This window comes from Lissotriton helveticus, chromosome 1_1 (genome assembly GCF_964261635.1).
Source record: "Lissotriton helveticus chromosome 1_1, aLisHel1.1, whole genome shotgun sequence".
NCBI lineage: Eukaryota > Metazoa > Chordata > Amphibia > Caudata > Salamandridae > Lissotriton > Lissotriton helveticus.
The window spans coordinates 1295788411-1295809012 of NC_136057.1; the positions used below are offsets into that span (position 1 = coordinate 1295788411).

At 43.1% G+C, this 20602-nt stretch overlaps 1 protein-coding gene across 1 annotated transcript in view; it reads right to left on the reverse strand.

Moving 5' to 3' along the window:
• The window catches only part of LOC144822962 (hepatic lectin-like), a 97927-nt gene that overhangs the window by 60876 nt on the left and 16449 nt on the right, over nt 1-20602 (reverse strand). The window contains exons 3-5 of the mRNA XM_078681044.1: nt 11069-11137; nt 7010-7066; nt 3352-3414 (exon numbers count right to left, since the gene is read on the reverse strand). Coding sequence (XP_078537170.1) covers nt 3352-3414; nt 7010-7066; nt 11069-11137 — 189 coding nt within the window. The remainder of the gene's footprint in view (nt 1-3351; nt 3415-7009; nt 7067-11068; nt 11138-20602) is intronic.

The window sequence follows — 20602 nt, forward strand, 5'->3', positions numbered from 1 at the left end:
GCCTCTTCTCCCAGCCAATAGCTTCCTCAGCCAATGGCAGCCCAGGGCCCAATCCCTCGTTGGCGGACTGCGAGAGGCCGCTGGTGCGAGTGTAGCAACCCCTCTCAGCCAATACAGACGCTGCTCCAGCAGCTCCAGGATTGGCTTAGCAAGGATACTCGCCGCCTATTAGGAGACCGAGGGCTGCGGCATTGATCAACACTCGCTCTCCTAATGCGCCAGCCATAGCAAACACTAGTGCGCATGACTGGGCTGGTCAGAAGAATTCTCTGACCCAAACACAACATGCGCACTGCTGCCTGCTGTGCGCTCTGCGCCACCCCCTGACCTGCTGAGTCTGACAAAGACATGTCAGTCAGCATGACGCCAGGAGTCAACCTGCTGGCTGCCCCGCCTGTCTGCTAAATAACTGCCTCGGGAGTCGGCGGGCGCGGCTTGTGGGTCAACGCCCGAGCGCCCTAACGGACGCACCGCCACTGCCTTTACGACATTGTGCAATGGTGTCTCCGTGAGTCTAGCAAAGGTTTTGTACTGGAAGGATACCCTTCCAGTACAAAATACTATGCATAGACTCATTTGAACCCTTTTCCCTCTTTGTGTGCTGTACAGTACAGCTCACGTACAGTCTGAAAAAGAAGGAGAAAATAAAGCATTTCTTCTTCGTTGCGCCTACTTCAAAAGGGCACAGTTTTCTGATGCTAAACCCTGTCCACTTTATTTAGTAAATAGGGTTTTAGTGTCAGAAAACTTGGGTAGTTGCATGGAGACGCCCATGCTTCACCCATGGTACGCCCCCTTGGTGTTTAGCGCTGGAAAATAAATTAGAAAAAAAGGTTTAGCGCTGATTTGCGTCACTTTTGTGATGCAAACAAAGAGTACAATCTAAATAAATCACCGCCCAAGGGTTTATCTGTAGCATCCTACTCACTCAAACATGGAAAAAGGTTCCTCTAGAATCTGGGGTCTGAACTTAAGAAAATAGCTTACATTTTAAAACTAGAAGTCTTTCTGTTGTATTTGCATAATTTGGACATCTCATAGTCCACCTCATAGGTGGTCAACATAGAGCAAAAGGAGATGTTGAGCCAAGCTAAATAAAGCTTGAATGAGGGAACACATTACAGACAGTTTATATGTCAATGAAAATTGGTTGGAAATGTAAAGATTTTCTCGCTCATTGTCTACTTTTCCTTGGATATATCAAGCCATTTTAAAACAATTTGAGAAATACTGCTAGTGGATAGTTGTATGAGAGTTGAACCAAAAGACATTACTTCTAATTCCAATTTCAGTTTCCCCTACTTTACGAAATATTTTGAAAATGGGCAAGTTAACAGATATACTTTACTTTCAATAGTTCTTTTATCTAAAAAAATTACAAGACCTCATATTTGATCAACTTGAGGGGCAGATTCAGATAAAAAAATGAACAGTTCCAATTAAGTTATTCAAGAAGTCACACATAATCGCTCTCATACAGCTCCATAATAATGCTAATAATAATGCTAATAACAATAATATTTTTTTATATATAACTTCATACAGAGTGTCCTAAATATCAGATATTAGTCTTCCTCAGCTTAATGATATTATGCATATGCCTGTTTCAGAAAATTGTACCATTTACTAAAATCGGATAGTGCTGGTTTACTAGTGCACACATCTTCAGTTACTATGGTAAATGTTTTTCTTAATGCCTCAGTAGACAAGATGGGTCGGGAAACAACCTTTACAATGCGGTTGTTACATCGCATTAGCATTACAACGAGATCGTTACAACGACTGTGTTGTTACAACGCGATGCCATTAGATTGCAAGTCATTAGATCGACTTGCTCTAGACAGAGCTCCAACCTAATGAGTAGTATGATTTACTATTCCAACACCTTCCCTACTGTTGCGCAGGGTGGAGTTAAAATAGTAAATTATGCTATTCCTAATGTTGGAGCGCAATCTAGTGTAAGTTGAACTAATGACTTGCGTTGTAGAGGTATTGTGCTCTAACTATGCGGTCGTCGTAACAACCGTGTTGTTATGGAACGCAATGTAAAAGCATGCGTTGTAGCATGCTATATTCATATGGGTCATATATAGAGTTTGGCAGAAGATGCAGTGGGATGAAGAACATTACGTCTGTCACCCTGACGGATTACTGTCCGACAAAGTTAGAGATCACCCCTGGCCAATCGACAAGCTCTGTACTTTGGCAGGGATTGTATCATGGCGGTTTGTGTCAGGGTACAAAACGTTAAGTGGCTGTCCACCAAACATTACCAAATGTTTTTTTTTTTCAAAGTGGGAATTCGGTATTGAAAAACAGAAAACTAATGTCCCCACACCCAGAGACTTTTTCCCTGTGTGTGGGTGTCAGAAAAGTGACACAATGTACATGTCTGCAAACACTAGCTGGGTGTCAGAAAAAAAAAGAACAAGGATGTCACTATCCAATCTAATTAGGGCAGCTTCCTTTGGCAGTCCCCACTCCCGGGAGCCAATTAAGGAATCTTTCCTTCAACTAAGCCGATGGTGGCTCCGTTGACAGAAATCTGGTGGTCATTTGATCCTAAAAAGGGTGGGCGAACCGTCATTTTGACAAGCAAGGGACTATGTTGTGTTTGTGACAGAGTACTCTGTCCTCCAAACTATAAATCACCACCTATCTATTGTCCATTATAATATGCACACCAAGCTGCTGTTTAATGATCTAGTTCATGTCAGAACTAAGGAAATATCATAAGCGCCGACTGGTATTTTAGTTGTGAATATGTCTATTTTTCTAGTGGGTACATCAAGACACAAAATGTAATGGTTTTGCAACTTAAGTTTAATTGAAGTCTTAAATGATATAATAAGAAGAAAGTTCAAGACGGCATAGTCTACACCATGGCATAGTCTACACCACATAGTAAATTGAAAAGAGCAAAACAAATATGGCACAAGCAAGATTTCACACAAGTTTGCACTGTTTATGACATAGGAAAGAAGCAAATACACATTTCTCTAGTTTCAAATCTGAAAGATTGTATGACATTTAGGGGAGATCAATTTGTTCAAATTCCGTTAAATGAAGTGTTTCTTCAACATAGATTATTCATTGAATGTTTTGATTACACAAGTAAAATGAAGTTTAAGGTAAAGAGTTGTATTTTGCCTATAGTTGCACAATTTTAGTCCTTCTGTTGTGCACTCCCAAAAATTATCTATGTAACCTGGAGGGAGGAAACATTCTTTGCTCCATTCTGTTGTATGCAAGAAACATAAGCAGCAAATATTGAACAGTTTTGTGTTTGTGCAAGGTTTACAAATTATGGCTGTGTCCTATGTTTATAAAGCAGAGAGAGGTGGAACTCACTGTTATTCTGTAGGGTGGAAATTTGGTCACGTATGGCTCGCTGGCCGTCAGCTGAACTTTGAACTGTCACACAAACAGAAAATGAGATAATTAGGGTAGGTTTTCAATAATTAATTTGTAAAGTTTCCAAATATTCGTTAAATACATTCATATGTAATCTGCCTTGTGTCGTCAATCCCTCTAAAGGCTCAAAAAGTCCTTCTGTTAAAAAGTACTTTACCAAACTGCGATACCAGCAGACTTCAAATGTATAAAACTATCCTTTTCATCTAGTGCTCACTATGATTTAAATCTCCTCTATGAGTTTAGGTAATTGTGAACTAAAAGGGGCAGATTGAGGGAGGTGGAGACTGGAGATCTACACAGATCTGTCCGTGTCCATTAAACTCCTCATACTGCATGTGCAAGTGTTTAAGGTACTTTGCACTGTCAATGCATCCCAAGTGCTGCATGTTGCACGTTCAAGTGTTTCATGCGCCTTACACTGTCTGTGGGTCGCAAGATCCTCATTCTGCATGGCCCCTCACATTATCCATGCATCCACAGCTAATCTTAGGGCATGTTTAAGCGTTTCAGGCTCTTTACACTGTCCTTGGGTCCCATGATCCTCATACTGCATGTCCAGGTGCTCTGGGAACCACACCCTTTCCATGTGTCCGATGAGCCTCATACTGTCTATGTTTTTCAGGTTCTTCACTCTGCCTCCACAAGTTGTATCTCAGCATTTTCACACTGCATGTCTATTTTTCCCAAACTCCTGATTCTGACTATTTACTCCAGGTTCCTGACATGGTCTGGGTATTGGCCCTGGGCTCCTCAGTCTGTCTGTCCTACGCCTGAAGCTTTTGACAGTGTCTGTTAATGCACCCTCACTTAACAACACTGCCTAGAATCATCACCCTTCTCATCCTCTCTCTTGATCTGCAAAAAGCTTCTTATTCCGTCAGTGTCCAGAGCTCCTGACACCATCTGTTCAGGTACCTTAAGCCCCTTACACGCCCTTAATCTGAATGATAGGAGACTGTTCAAGAGCAATTGCAAGGTAGGAGCAATGGCAGCGATCTTCTTTCAACCAATAGAGTGCAGTGCTCCTCTCCTGCAGTCAGAAGAGAATAAAAGAGGCCAACCGACTCTCATACAAGCACCTTGACTCCTTTGGGTATTTGTTTGCGCTTTATAAGTCCAAATAACATAAAGTATGTTATTACTCTGAAAGGACCCTCACACTGCCAAGAAAAACAGGTGGGGCCTCATTTATGAAAAGTGACGCATCGCTGCGTGAAAACAGCGATGCGTCACTTTTCACTGCGCCCTCCTTGCAACCCCAATGATGCGTCATATTTACAATATGACGCATCATTGGCAAGGAGTTACAGGTACGTCAGTATTTCTGACGTATCTGTATGGCGCAAAAGTGACGCATTGCTGGAGTGTGTCACAAAAGTGACGCAACTCCAGCAATGTATCCTTTTACATGGGGCAAGCCCCATGTGAAAGGGCCTGCGTCAGTCTTACGCCAATTGACGCATTTGTGTCCTAGAAGTGGCGCAGTGAAATCACAAAGATTTCACTGTGTCATTTCTACGACCATTTCTTGCGTCAATACGCCCCCCCTTGCATACATTATACCTGGCGCAGGTATAATGTGGCGCAGGGGTTTACAAAGTGACGCATCTACCTAGATGCGTCACTTTGTAAATATGGTGCAACAAGGCGCATTTTTTACGCCACTGGTGCGACACAAAAAGTGACGCACCAGCGGCGTAAAAGTGACGCAAAGCCTCATAAATGAGGCCCGTGATATTTAATACACTGCAAGTAATAAATTGTACCTTGTCTGAATACCTTACATCTATACATGCTTCCCATCGCTGTTTCTAGCAGGATGCTTCAACTCAAAATCAGAAGCAGTAATCGTATTCACATTTTTAACATTTCCTATTTTTGTCTAATAGATACAACGATGTACATAATGTAAAAGAAATTAAATGTAAATGTATTTGAAATCAGAAATCATAAAGGATATAAGTAGAATATCAATTACTATGACATAAACAGCATCCCGAAGGAGGTGAAAAATAAACTGAAATCAGCGAAATAAATATGGAGCAAGCAGCATTTTACATTAATTGTACTTTGTTGACATTAAAGGAAACAGTGATGAATTGACTAGATAGAAGCATGCTGAGTGGGTACAGACTTATGGTATTTGAGACAAGGGACCTTTCGTCACTTGTAGCCCGCAACTCACCTAATCCGAAGAGGGTAATGGAGGTCAGCCTTTTCTCTTAACCAAGGAGATTAGTGCTGGTGAACCTGTATCCCCATTCCAATGAAAGTAGTGGAGGCCAGCCTACTCTTGCAAAGAGAGTAATGGAGATAAACCTACTCTGTCTCCATGAGGAGAGATCCTTAGAAGTCAATCTACTCTCTCTAGAAAGAAAACATTGGAAGCCAGCTGATGAACCCTCCCAGACTGAGCTGTGAAAGCCATTCTACTATCCAACTGTCCAGAGAGGTGTATTCAGAGCCTCCCTAATCTAGGCAATATATGTGGAATTCCACTCCCCACCACACACGTGAAAGTGGTGGGAGCCGTCCTGCTCCCCAACTTCTTTGTGAAAGTTTTGGAAGTATTAGTCCTAGTCTTACTCTGAGGTAAAAAGTGGAAGCCTTCCTACTTTCCCCACCTAGTTGAGAGAGTAGAAATCCTCCCCTCTCGCCAACATATACAGAAGCATCGCAGAATCCCTCACCTAACTGAGGAGATTCCCTCCCCTAACTGAGAAGATTCCCTCCCCTAACTGAGAAGATTCTCTCCTACTCTCCATACAGGTTCTCTTATTGGCCTTATCTAGGTACACAGTAAAAGGCTTCCTACTCTATTCACCATTATGAGTATCAGAAGCTCTCCCACTTCCCATCAGTAGGTATGAGTTGTGGAAATCCTCCTCCTTTCTTCTGTTTCCCAAACCCATCTTCTATAGCAGGGCTCTTTAACCGCATGCGTGCGGCCGTTATTTTCGCGCTGTGCGGCTTTTTGCGAAAAGCCGCGTTACATGACGAGCTGAGCTCGTCATGAGCATGCGAGCGGCGCAACTCATGACGAGCTCAGCTCGTCATGCGCATGGAAGGGGTTAAAGTCAGTCCTGGAAGACCAGATGCATTAAGATAACTACATTTTTCTAAATGGGGATATGCTAAAAATGGAACTGGCCCTCTGGGACCGACTTTGGAGAACCCTATTCTATAGCAATGAAGCTCCACTGCTGTGGTCCGAGTGCGGTGGTCTGGGCTGAGGTCTAAGTGCGGTGGTCTGTGCTGAAGTCTGAGTGCAGTGGGCTTGGCCTTCCATGGCTGGAGATTCTCATTGCTGCTAGAAGCCTTTTGTGGGTGGCTGCAGGGGTATACACTGCTTGTCTTGGTTTAGGTCAAACAACAAAAAAGTATTCATTTATCTCACGCTAGTGTGGTCAGGCCATACACCACTCAAGAGCCCAAATACGGCAAGTGGCAAAGAATAACCTTCAACTAAATGCCAGCAGGAGATGAGGCACTACTCAGCGCTTGGACTTTAAAGGCAACACCATGAGCAATTTCATCCACACACACACACCCCCAGTTAGGATCTATCAACTCCTATTTGACGATGCCTCACCTTCAGATCTGAGCTTGGTTAAATCCGTAGTGTAGTCTGATTTTAAAGCATCTTGAACTAAAGGAAGAAACAAACAGGAGACTGAGTGGCACATTTGTGCTCTTATTATAAAACAGTTTCTTTTAATACGTTTTGATGCTTGCTTTACCAAGGACTTTTATGAGCGTCTATATGAGACCAGTGACAACCAGCATGCACATACATATACCATGAAACATCTCCATGCTACATTGCCCTGCATGCACAAAATTAAAAGTGTAGGGCCCTCCAACCCCCCAAATGTTATCTTTGTCCTTAGCATGAGGAGTCAGCTGAAGCTACACTGTTTGCAAACATGTACAATGTGTCACTTTATAGATGGAACAAATAAGACAGAGGCGCTTAAAATGCTATAAAATGGGATTGTTAATTTGTCACATCACAAATGGCAGACTTAAAATTACTCAGGTGCACGTTGTGGTAATCTCAGACAAATGGCTGTAATTGTTCTGAATTGGTCCTGAAGGGAAAAGTATGGGATCATCAGGGATCTTTATATTCAGAGAAGGAAGACCAGTGTCTAGTCCTCAAGCTGCTTCATGGCCACTTCAAAACATTTTCCAGAAAGCAAGGTTAAAGGTTAAAAGTGTCAATAGGGCTGAGAGCTACTTCATTGTTCGTCATACCTTTCAATTCTGGGAATAATGTCAATATGTCGAAGGGAGGAAAGTTGGTTTTGGCCATTCAATACATTTTCAGCGGATGGTTTTGATACATACCTGCTGTGAAAAAGAGTCAGATATTGTTGAACCCTACACATGCCAGGATCTCTCAACAAAGTGATGGCACTTCACTGTATTTAATCATAGTTTGTTCGGGAAAGATGAGCAGAGGCATCTGGATGACTGAAAGCAATCTCATTAAAATACTAGAAGAATATTTTGTATTACTTATTAAGGTTTGTTTAGAGGATTTATTTCACTCTCCATCCTCTTCAAAGTACTCGCTACAAGGGTGATTGTAATTATGTAATGCCTTGATTTTGGTACTTTTACTTTTTGTTGTTAGTATGTTATCAGTTATCACTCAAATAGGTGGCATAACAAAAATAGCATTTCAGGTTGCATGTGAAAATATAAATTACAAAGATAACAATCGCACCACAAAAACAAAGACCATACAAAACTATTTTCCTGCTAAAAGTTCAAAATGGAATTTTTAGCTGGTCAAAAATCATATAGATAGATATTTTTGTACGGTTTTTATTCTTGCAATAGATATTTTGGAGTCTTTATCCCTATAGACTCTTTATAAGTCTATACTTTCAAACAATTAAAATGTCCTGAGTTCCGGAGGGTGGAGCCTTGTACACAGAGAGATCTCCCACTATATCATCAGCAATTTGAAAATGTCTAATCACCCAGGAAGGCCCAACCGTACATATCTGGGTACCATGTGGGTTGGAAGGACTTATGAAGTACCCTCAGTTCTTTGTGCTATAGGCATTGCGTGTGTTTTTAAAGGAGAAATACGTTATTTCCTTGGTTGTTAGCCATTACAGTAGATCAGTATTACCTGGTACCTCGTGATGACCTACTTTATAAACTTGCAAATTAATTTGAAACCCGTGCACTTGTTAATGGGCCACTGAAAAGCCATAGGGTTGGGGTAACGAGATGCAAACTAAGAGAAATGGGCTCTGTCAGTGAGCTAGATTTGGGAGTGGGGCTGCTTAAGGTGGGATCAATGAATCTAATATGACACTGGTGCATGCATATACACCATTTCTGTGCTGTGATTGGTAAATTTATTTTAAACAGCTCTGTAAACAGGAAACAGCAACATCTACTCTTTTAGGTTATGTTAGAGGTTTATGATATGTTGAGTCATATGGTTTAGGTTATGTTGAATTTTTATGTTATGTGTTTTATGTTAGAGATTATGTTCTAGAATGTATTATATTATGCTTGGTCACTATTTTATGTTTTGGTTATGTTTAAATGTTATTTTATAATTTTTGGGATAAGAATGTCCCCTTCATGGTATACAGGTGTGGTCCCCTGTCCTGAGTGTCCAACTGCAAGTGATGCTGGGATTATGACTGTTATTTCTGGCCCTGGCACAATGTTAATCTAGCGTGAGCACAGAGGCCTAGGTTTGTCCATCACTATGTGAGGTCCAGGACCTGTCCTATAGCTTGAGCCGGTGCACCTAGCATGTCCTCCAAGTTAACAGTAGACTACTGTCCTGTCCTGGGTGCTCCACCTACAGCCATAGTGGCAGCGTACCTTGTTTAGTCATTTGTAGTGTGATCAGACATTTTTGTGTCAATGACAGCATATTCTACTGAACCCTCTAATGTAAAGTTCCCCTGTTATGTGAAACCCAGAACTGAGACCAATAATACCATTGTGGTGCCTCTAGTAGTAGCCTGGCAGAAGATGGAGGGTGAGGATTGTTTATCCAGACAATAGAAATGTATTGTCTGCATTCCTACAGGTGGAGGTGGAGATCCAGACACAGAAAATAGGAGGATTGAGATAAGGCTGCCTTTAGAAATTCCATGTAGGTTCCGATTGGTTCTTCCTGAGGCTGTCATATGGTAGATGAATGGTGTTAGGGGTAACTGCAGTTTCTTCAGCTCAGGGTGATGAAGTTTCTAGGCAGGACCTTCCCTTCTCTTTATCTCTGGTTACTGCTTCAGAAAGGCTTATGATGACAACAGCGCTGGGACGCCCCTGGGTAGCCAACGCGCTTTACAAATCCTCATTCCATTCCATTCCATTACATTCCATTTCATTCCATGCTCAGAGAGCTCACACTTCACTGTGCCACTGTTGTGTGACCTGCTGCTTGGAGCCAGTCCTACTGCTACCTGCTGTGAGAGACATCCCTGTGCACAAAGGCTGTTTTTGGAGGCTGCCTGAGATTAAAATAAGAAAAGGAACAACTCATACCAGTTATGAAACATGAGACAGTGGATCCACATCCCTTGTTTGAGAAGTGTGCATAAAAGAGCGATCCAAACTGCCCACTTTGTTCCAGTTACAGGTTCTTCTTGAGCAAACATTCCTCTCAGAGCTGCTGTTTAACCAGAGTGGGGTGTCTGTCTCACAGGCAGTCTTTCAGAGGTGAGAGGATATCACATGAAGCCAACACTTTCGCTGAAAGAGCTGAGGAGCTGCCTGAAAAGCCTAGATGCCTGCCTGCTCAAGGAGGGAAAAAGTGTGCCTGGCCATGGAGGAGGAGACATTTTCCTAGAAGTGAGGCTTAAGTGTTCCCGGTGTGAGGATCACTTAGAGTAAGTAAGAGGGTGATTCTGAGAAATTGATCGGGCTGGACATTATATTGTTGTGTCTGTTGTTTGTTGAGTTCCAAGCTCTGCTCCTCCCCTTACACACTTTCTCCCTGAGAAGCCTGTGACAGCTCACCCTCCCAAACCAAAGAATCAAGTGTGGAATAGGTTGAATTTGTCTCAGTTTGCACAGTCACTGTAGTACAGACCCTATCAAAACAGTAACAGATGACTTCCACCACCAGTGCTGGAGCCTATAATCACCTGTCTACCCTGTGGTTTCCTGAATGGGGGTCTGGCATATATGTTTTATGTTATATATTTCATGATCCCTTTTATTTTTGCTATGCTATGTGGGTTATGCTATGTTGTAGAGATTTTAGAGCAACAAAACCTGTTGGTATGTCATTTGACATCTCAGCAATTTTAGGCACTATGTATAAAAAATTAACAAACAGCAAGATATTTGAATAAAATGTCTGTGTGTAGACTCTTATTAGTCTTTCATATTTCCAATGTCCATTAAAGAAGTATCACTGACTAGGAAATAAGATGTATATTACTGCAATGAAGGTGCAAGAGATAAGTTAGTTTGTGTTGTGCACTCCATAAATGGATAAAAAACATAAATCTGCTATTTGAATCTCGTACTTTATCCCACGTAAGACCACATGGCGGTCGTGAAAGTCTGGCATGGACTGTGTATTCTTGGTCTCACACCCACCTAACCTTGAGTTAGACAATCACCATGGGACGCAATTAAAATAGTTGTTGTCAAAACTTACCACTGCTTTTCATGGCAGAGAGGACCACTGCAGTGTCATTGCTTTTCACCTGCTGGGGTGGTTTTGTGGCTGCATTGACCAAGAATAAAAATAACAGTACAATCATGATAATACTTTTGGTATGCTTAAACAGAAGTTAAAAGTATCAAATATATTTAACATGGCACCCAACCTGGCAGATGTCAATTTTTTGTGAAGAGTATTTGTTATTTAATTTATCAAGTTTTTCTAAAAGCACAGAACATGCAAAGTGCGTCTTAGTGAAGTACAAACACATAAATAATAATTATTTATATTTCACAGGCTCATAAACGGCACAGTAAAATACAAGCTGTAAAAAATTACAATGGAGGAGATAGTGGCCAAAATGATTTGCAAATATTGAAAAGAACTCCTTGCCCCATCTGGTTTTAAGTGGCCACCAAGAAGGCAGAGCTCTGCAGTAAGCACATTATAGGTGAGAACGGCTCATGATGAATTTGCAAGTACAAGCAGCTAGTAGAAGTCCTAATGACCTCTATGATCCCTGGCGTGACCTTGAGCCCCCCTTGCACTGACCCCTGCTACTCCTACTGTGCTCTCCAGCCATTTTTATTACTTCTTTGGTTGATACTTACTCATTTTACCCAGGACCCTCTATTGTAGTTGGAGTCTGTTTAGTGGTGATGAGTGGGAAAGGGGATAACACGGGGTCCCCCTTGAAAAGCTCATTCTAACTCCATCACCTGTACTGATTTGTTCTATTCTTTGGCCCAGATTTATCAAGCCTTTGCGTTGTCCTTGTGTTGCGATAACACAAAGGCTTCAGTAACATTTACAAAGTCACACAAGGGACGATTTGCACCGCCTTGCCTGGCATTGTAAAGAAATGTAATGCAATGGAGCAGCTTGATCTGTGTTCTGTTACATTTCAAGCCGCGTGGCGTTCCGTGGGTGGAGCACGGTGTTCCCATGCATCCACCCGTGGATTATGGCGCATTCCGAGATTATCTCGTGTTAGGAAACCTGGGAGAGCATCAAAATACTAAGCCTTTCTTAGTGAAGGCATAACAATGAGAAATATCTATAAGTCTTTAAGTTTGTGAGCATTTTTTTACACTTGCCCGCTGGCAACAGACGTGGGGCTTGCTCCTGCTTAGCGGGTGTTTTGAAAATGCTCCGCCAAGTGAAAGCAAACACAGATTTCCCTGACCACGCTGCTCCGAACAGACAAACTGGAATGTCCAGGGGATGGGCTCCTCGGAAATTGGCATCTGAGCCGGCCCCGGGGTATGGGGTCCCCGGGACCAATAATGGCTCAGGAAGGGTGGCGCGTAGCACCTCTCCCTTTGTATGTAGTTTTGGGGCCACTGAAGTGGGCTCATCGGGGCATTTAGTGGCTCAGGAGGGGCCAATCCAAAATGCACGCAGCCCCAGAGGATGGGTCAACAGGCACAAAAATGGCCTGGGAAGGTAGGCTAATCGCCCCTCCTCCCTTTCAAAATGCACCGGACTCTGAGGAATGGGTTCCCCTGGGCCAAAAAAAGGCCCAGGGAGTGAGGCTGCATGCCCCTCTCCCTTCAAAAATGTGCCAGACCCCGGGGGATGGGGTCCCCGGGCTATGGGGGGGCCACGGGCACGGCCCTCACCCAACAAATAAAAGCTTTTCCCTACCTTGGGGGAAAGTTCAAAAATGAATACTGAAGCCTGTGCGTTTGAATAATTACCACAGATTGGTGGATGATCCGCAAATCTGTTGCAAATGTTTTTTTTTAAACTGTTTTGGTCCCAGGCAGTGTCCCTGTGGGACCCTACCAACAGACCTGGGGTTCAGGGCATCCCAACTCTGCCCCCTTGTGTCTTTGATTAGATTTTATGTAGAATTCAAGACTGAGTCCGAGTCCTAAGATGGCTGCCACCACTTCCTAGATAAGGTGATCGCAGCCAGTCAAATGTCAGTTTGAAGTCTTTGGGATCCACAAGGCTCCACATCCCTAGATATATAAAGTTCTTGAGAATTAATGGCTCAAAATCTATGGAACGGATTTACACATAATTACAACAAGCGTTGGCAAATGCAATAGGTTTTGCCTATGTGATTAATAATACTTTTTTGTTGTTGTGAGTTTTAGCCTGGTGAGCAGATGTGCAATATAAGCTACTGAAACTTCGGAAAAGTGTTGTGACTTGTTTATTCAGAAAGCCAATATATTGTGCAGTAACTTGTGGTAATATAACATGGGGAGATTATATAAAACCAAGAAAGAAAAAACATTCAGCTAGCAAGCACGCTTGAAATGCATGCAGCCATGGAGAAATTAAGTAAAGGGAGGACAAACCAAAAAAGCACAGTGCAAGCACTGTGCAGGCAAATCGTACACAAGTGAAATTAAATTTGCGGTTTGCAGCATTCAAGAACCCACACTGAGCATTACACCAGCTCTCCTTGCAAGAGCAGAAACCGACAGAACAGATTCTTATGAAATGTGGCAGTAACTCATGAACAGCCCTTGAAGTGATTTTCTCACTCAGCTGTGTCATTCAATGTATTAGTATACTCAGAGTCTACAACGGAGTCATATCAACAAAGACACATCATTTGAGTTTGGGACAGTAAAACACAAACCTCATGCAAACCATGTTGGGAGGGGTACTTGTGTGTGTTTTTTCTTATATGGGTGACGTCTACCCATAGGAGACAGAAGCTCCATTGTTTAGGACTGTGACTGAGAAGATGGATGAGGTAGATAATGTCTTTTTTGAGGTAGTATATGGGTATACCTCTGCAGCTCTCGGAGCACTTACAGGCTTGTTGACTGATATTGACTGTTTTGGGACACTGTAGGATGCAAACCAGGCATTTCTCATATCACTTACAGACCTGTCTCCAGATTTACTGCCTGGTCCCACACAGTACACAGTATGTTACGGTGCAACAATTAGGGCTGTGAATTATGTTTATTTTTACGTATTGCAGAGCAGTTGAGCTGCTGTGCAAAATAACTTAAAGTTAAAAGAAAGGGCTATGACAGTGACAATGCTGGCCGCGTCATATCGCCTTCTATCACATTTTAAGCCATGTTGCACATCAGCTTAAGTTGTGCGACATGTAAAAACGTTGACAAAGCCAATAGATTTTGCATATTGCATAGGTGAACAGTGGAGGAAGAAGAGGACGTTAACTTGTGTTATTTCTCTCATGGGCAGGCAGAGGCATTTGTAGGACTTGCCAGAAGTGGTCCTGCTTGCTTAAGTCCAGTGTGACTCTTGTACCTTACTTTCGTACAGTTTATCATTTATTTGCTTGGCAGGTTTGCAGACTTCCTGTGGGCACCTGAAACCGTGAAAGGAGTATGTATATAACTTGCATGCAATTTTTGCAGGAGAAGCTGTGGTGTGAAATGGACCACCCAGAGTCACCCTTGTGCATGCTTTGAAATGTGATGTGTGTGTGCAGGAGTGGTGTGGGGGAAGTGTAAGAATGCATGCAAGTGCAGTGAGAGTGGTTTCTGAATTCAGCGTGAATCGTAGGTGAGTACAGAGTGAGTGGTGACTGAGGGCAGGGTAAATGATGGATGAATGATCAGTTAGCAGGTGCTGAATGAGGGATGTGTGAGTGGTGTGTGAATGCAGGTTGAATGGTGGAATGGTGTTGTGAGCACAGGGGAACAGTCTCTGAGCTTGGGGTGAGTAGTGTATGAGTGCATGGTAAGGGGTGGTATTGCATGGTGAGCAATGTCTGAGTTCAGGGTGGGTGTGAAGATGAGGGTGTAAGAGGGCAACGTGAGAGGTGTCATCTCAGTGGGACTGAGTGGTGTTTGAGTGACGAGTGAGGCGTGTCAAAGTACAGGGTGGGTGTATAGATTGAGGTCAAGATGAGAGGTGTCTGAGCTAGGGTGGAATTTTCTGATTGTAGGGTGTGTGGTGCTTGAATGAAGAGTGCATGGTATCAGAGTGCAGGGTGGTATGGAGAATGAGGGTAGCTTAGGGCAAGGTGGGAGGTGTCTCGGCAAGTGTGAGTGGTGCTTGGATAAAGGTTGAGTGGTGTGAGAGCTCAGGGTAACTGTGGAGAATGAAGGTGTCTGAAGGCAAGGTGAGAGGTGTCTCAGCGAGGGTGAGTGGTGCTTGAGTGAAGGGTGTGTAGAGTCAGAGTGCAGGGTGAAAGGTACCTGAGTGCAGGGTGAGAAATGTATGAATCAGCAGGGTGAGCGGTGCATGAGTAGAGGGTGAGTAAAGTGAGTGTACAAGGTGAGCAATGCATGTGGGTGTAGGGTGAGTGGTGCATGTGTGTAGGCTGAGCGGTTTGTCAGTGCAGAGTGGGAGGTGGTTGAGTGTGTAATGCAAGATGTGGTAACATCGAGGTTGAGCAATCAACGTGAGTAGTGTTTTTCTGGTTTATGAGTGTATAATGAGAAGTGTGTGAGTGGCATCTGGGTTAAGAATGAGTGGTGTTTGTGTGCAGTGTCAGTGGTTGATAAGTATAAGTGAAGCACTGGGTGAGGGCCGAACTGTAAGAGTGCAAGGGATACGGCGTGTGGCTATAGCAGATGTAGTGGGCGAGTCATGGGTAAGAGGAGAATAAGGGAAGGGTGCTCAGTTTGAGAGTGCAGGTTGAGAGGTGAGTGTTGTGCCTGTGTGACTGCAGTAGGAACGAGTGTCAGGGTGAGAGGAGTACCCTTGTGAATGCAGAGTGAGTAGCATGCATCAATGTTAAACAAATAGGCTTTCTCAGTGTTAAGGCACAATATTTTAGGGAAGCTGAGAGTATGGAAGAGGCATATGGAGATGGGGCGAGGAGAGCTGTGAGAAAATGGAGGGAAGAAAGAGAACGGCCCGCTAAAAGTAAGAGGAAAGAACTGCAGACAGATGTGGCTAGGATAAAAAAGAGAATACAGAACAATAGTGGTATAAGGAATTCGAGAGATGGGGAAAGGGTATCAGAGAAAGAGACGGTGGTTAAACAAAATGAAGATGTTGGAGACTTTTGAGAATAGGTCAGCAGAGAAAGTGTGGGCAGCTGTAAGAATGTATAGGAGAGTTGAGAAATGGGGAGCAGGGATTTGAGTGTGGGGAGAAGTGTGTAGGACAGAGTCAAATATCAGGTGACATGAAAGCAGATGGTAGGAAAAAGGGAAGAAGGGGTCATTAAAAGTGAGCATAAGTGGATGGAAAGCACAGGCACAGAGCCTGTAGGCTTGTGCTGAAGAGAAGAGCTAAACATATGGTGAAGTGGAAAGAAGAGGTTAAGAAAGAAGAGTTAAGTAAGGAAAATATATTTTTAAACGTTACAATAAATTCAATCCAATTACAAAATGGACAGTTACACATTTTACTGCTCCGTACTGTCTTCAAGACATCTTTTGACAAAACTTGAAATACCTTTGGCAGTCGAACAGTCACATGTAAGCAGACCCAAGCCTGAGGATTTCTGGTCCGTTGGTGCAGTGAACAACTGAGGTGTGAGCTGTGCACCAGGAAACAAAGTGCTATGAGTGGAACGAACTCTTATCAGGGTGGGTGCTCCTGCGACCTGCTCTTACCACGGTGTGTCCTCGTGGGACCACCTCTTACCAGGGTTGGGCTCGTGGGACCAGATCTTAACAGGGTGGGCATTTGTGGGACCAGCTCTGACCACTGTGGATGCTCATGGGACTATCTGTTACCAGGATGGGTACTAGTGATTGAGGATGTTGGAAAACCTGGACAACCATATGTTACATCTAGAGGGAGATGGTGAACTTCTACAACACTAGTCATGTATCAAACAGTCTGTGTGTAGTGCAACCTACATGTCAACTACATCACCAGACTCCACTGAATTCATCCTGAATGGTGATGACATGGTAGGAGTGGGTAAAAAGAGATGTTTCTGCTCTGGATGTGGGGCCTGAGTGACTGTTTGGGTAAGGGGTGTGTTGGCAGAAGGGATTGAGTGACCCACTACAAGTGCTGATTGGGGCCAATGTAAAGTCTGTCGTTTGAGTTTGGCTATGATGGGCTTAAAAAAATTGCAGTTTCTCACCAGCAGCCAGCTCTGCACTTCAGTGAAGGCCAGCTCACAGTTTTCATGGCGGTGTTTCTCACAGCTGCCGGAACTGTAGAGTTGTGGACTTAGAGGGTCAGTGGGCGCGCCAAGGCTTTAAGAGAATCACTTCTGAGTGGACTATTTTTGTGACTATGACTCGCGTCCAGTGCCTGCTGCAGCCGCCAGATATTAATGCTGCAGGAGACAAAGTGGGCTTCAACATGGGAGGGGAATAGATTGGGGCAGGGGGGTACACCAATTTGCACATCAAAATTGAGCTGAATGTGGTGCAGTTAAATATCCAAACTACTTTTTCTCCTAGTCACCTATGGAAACTGTAAGTGCAAAATGAAATCATCTCGAAATGTAGTGGCCAGATACTAAAACGTGATGGACAGCACCTGGAGCCATTGTCTGAAGGGGATTCAGCTAAAGGCCCTGGACTGACCCACACACTCTTTCTGTATTGTTGTGTGTGTTGTGATATGAGCTCTTCCAAAGAATCTAAAGCTACTCTAGCCATACATAAAAAGCAATTAGGGCCTGATTAGGATGGCAGTGAGACTGCCACTGACAGGCCGTCGGTGGTGGTCTCACCGCAATTGGAATCATTTTTACCTCCTGTCACATTAGGATGGCGGGTGTAGTGGTGGCTGTCAGAAAGACCGACCGCCACGCATCCGATGGGCTCTTTGAGCCTGCCGGTGTGGTGGGGGGGGGGGTTGTAGTCCCTACCATGGTGGCGGTGCTTGCTAGGCACCGCCTTAGGGATTACAACTTTCCTTTCCACTGCGGAAAGTGACTTTGGGAGCCGGTAGCGGGCCCCCCTTCCCCCTTGGCCCTTGAAATTGGGTGTAGGGGGGCACATCCCTGCACCATGTAGCAGGCACCGCATGGTGCCCGCCATGTAGTGCAGGGATATGTTTACTGTCCATTTTTCATATTGTGCCAGGTGCTGCAGCATGCAGCACCCACCGTGCTCCCATTGTCCGATAGGGTGTGCTATCCTAATCAGGCTCTTAGTGACAAGCCTATGCTGGATCACTTCTAGAGGAACATTGACGGATCATCGACTCTCTTAAATTTACTGAGCGCAACTCTACAGTGAGTGATCTTCCCAGATCCACAAGAATTGACGTCCCCATAGAGAATGTAAATGCGACAGTGGTTGGAGCTGTACAAACTAGAAGCATAGCATACCTGCGAAGGCAGAAAGCAGGTGGCCCACGTCGATAGGAAAGTGGTAGGAAGCAGTGCTAGGATTTGGGAGGGACATGTAAGCACTATCCACACAGGTCCCACCTCAGCGCTACTCACCTCTTGCAGCTGGGTACGTATTCTAGAGTCCGGAGGCTGATAAAACTGCTTCGCTGGGTGACGATTGCCTCATGTGCTGCAGTAAAGGAAAGCATCTCACAGAGATGAAAGTGAAAGAGATGCTTCAGGTCAAAGGGTGTTTATTGCTGGCTCACTTCAACCTTTTTCTCGCACCATGCTCTGTGCAAACACAAGCATGAGATTGTTCCCGAACATAACAAACTATAGAGCGAGCAGCTGTAGCAGGGCTCCCACTGGTTGCTGGTGCTTCACGAGTTGTTCAGTTTACATACAAAAAGGAGCACTGGATTGGGTCCCTGCTTTGGCTCCGTGGAGGACTGTTGAGTGTGGTCTATGGTTGGCTTCCCACAAAGAATGCACTAGGATCATGTGGTCTCCACTGAGACCAGCACAGCGTGCTGAGCCCACGGCACTCGGGCAGCACTGTACCTGCAAAGCACGGATGTACTCATATTGTGGCGCATGAAGCAAAAGCAACATCGGGAAGGGGGGGGGGGTGATAGGGTGCACTGGAAAGATGGACCACCTGCACTCATTTTGAATGCTGGCATGAAATGAAAATGTGCACACTTGAAATGCATGCAGCCTTGGGAACATTATGTAAACAAAAAAGTTCCACAAAAGTGGATGAAAACAATACTTGTACCTTGGGAAACTAATAAGAGAAATACTCAAGGACCAACTGCAAATAGTATGCTACAGCCACTAGAAACAGAGGAAAAGTAAGTGGTAAGCAGACGAACCAATGAAAAGTAAGGGCGCGATGTAAGCCTCTTTTAAAATGTATATTAAATACATTAGATTTCACAAGCACAGCGCAAGCGCTGTAGAGACGAAACCTAAAAAACACTTGTTCTGGACCTAGATCTAGTTTTCTGCCAAATTTGGTGTAAATCCTTTCAGCTGTTTAGGCAGTAACTGTGTCTAAAATTCCTATGGGGAAAACACATTTTGGGACCCCCTTTTTTCTTAGCCCCTGTTTGCCAGATCACCCCAAAACTTTCCAAGTGCAAAGAAATCAAAAAAGAGCACTTTTTTGGAAAGTTTATGGAGATTCATCAACCTGCGCCAAATTTATTAGCAACCCCAAAAATGAATTTTCTTTGGAAACACGATCATAACTAAAACTACTTAGCGGAGATCCCCACTGGGTTATATATACCAATATATATCTATATATATGTATACATAGAGACAGATAGATCGATAGATAAAAGATAATATTTAAATCATCGCAAAAAATACATTACTATATTAATAATACTTTAACAATTAAAATTGAAATATAGAAACAAAAACAAAAACATATATCATAGTTAAATAAGTAAAATTATTATAAAACAGTAAAATGTAAATATAAAATATTTGTTCAAAAAAATAATATAAACCTTAAAGAAAAAATGTAAGTTTGAAAAAAAGATAACCAGCAAAAATGAACAACACTAGCAAAAGTGATGGCCTTTAATGGTGTCAGATTCACTAATCTGAGTCCAATCTAGACAAAAGTCAGGTAAGTGTTGGACTTTTGAAGGGTTAGATTTATTATTACCAGTCCAACGTAAGCAACAGCAGGGAAAGTGTTGGACTTTAAAAGGTTAGATTTACTATTCCCACTCCAATGTAAGCAAAATCAAGGAAAGTGTTAGACTTTGGAAGGTTTTCATTTACTGTTCCCATTCCAACCTAAACCGCAGTAGGCAAAGTGTTGGATTTTGGAGCAGTTAGATTTACTATTCCCACTACCATCTAAGCAACAGGAAACATATAATTGGACTGTGGAGGGGTTGTATTTACTATTCCCACGCCAGTCTAAGCAATAGTATTGAAATTGTTGGTTTTTTGAGGGGGTAGGTTAACTATTTCCAGTCCAACGTAAGCTACAGCAAGGAAAATGCTGGACTTTAACAGGTTAGATTTACTATTCCCACTCCACTATTCAAACTCCACAGTAAGCAAAAACATGGAAAGTGTTGGAATTAGGAAGGATTACATGTACCATTCGGACTTCTACTCATTTTTAAAAAAACATTTAAATATCCAAAGTTGCATAATATTTCAAATGTATTCAAAATATATAGTTATATTTCATTCAAAATAAAACAGAAATAATGTAAAAAATAAAACCCAAAATAAATACATGTAAAATAAATGCACTTTTGTCCCTTCTACCTGAACAACACAAACACAAAAAA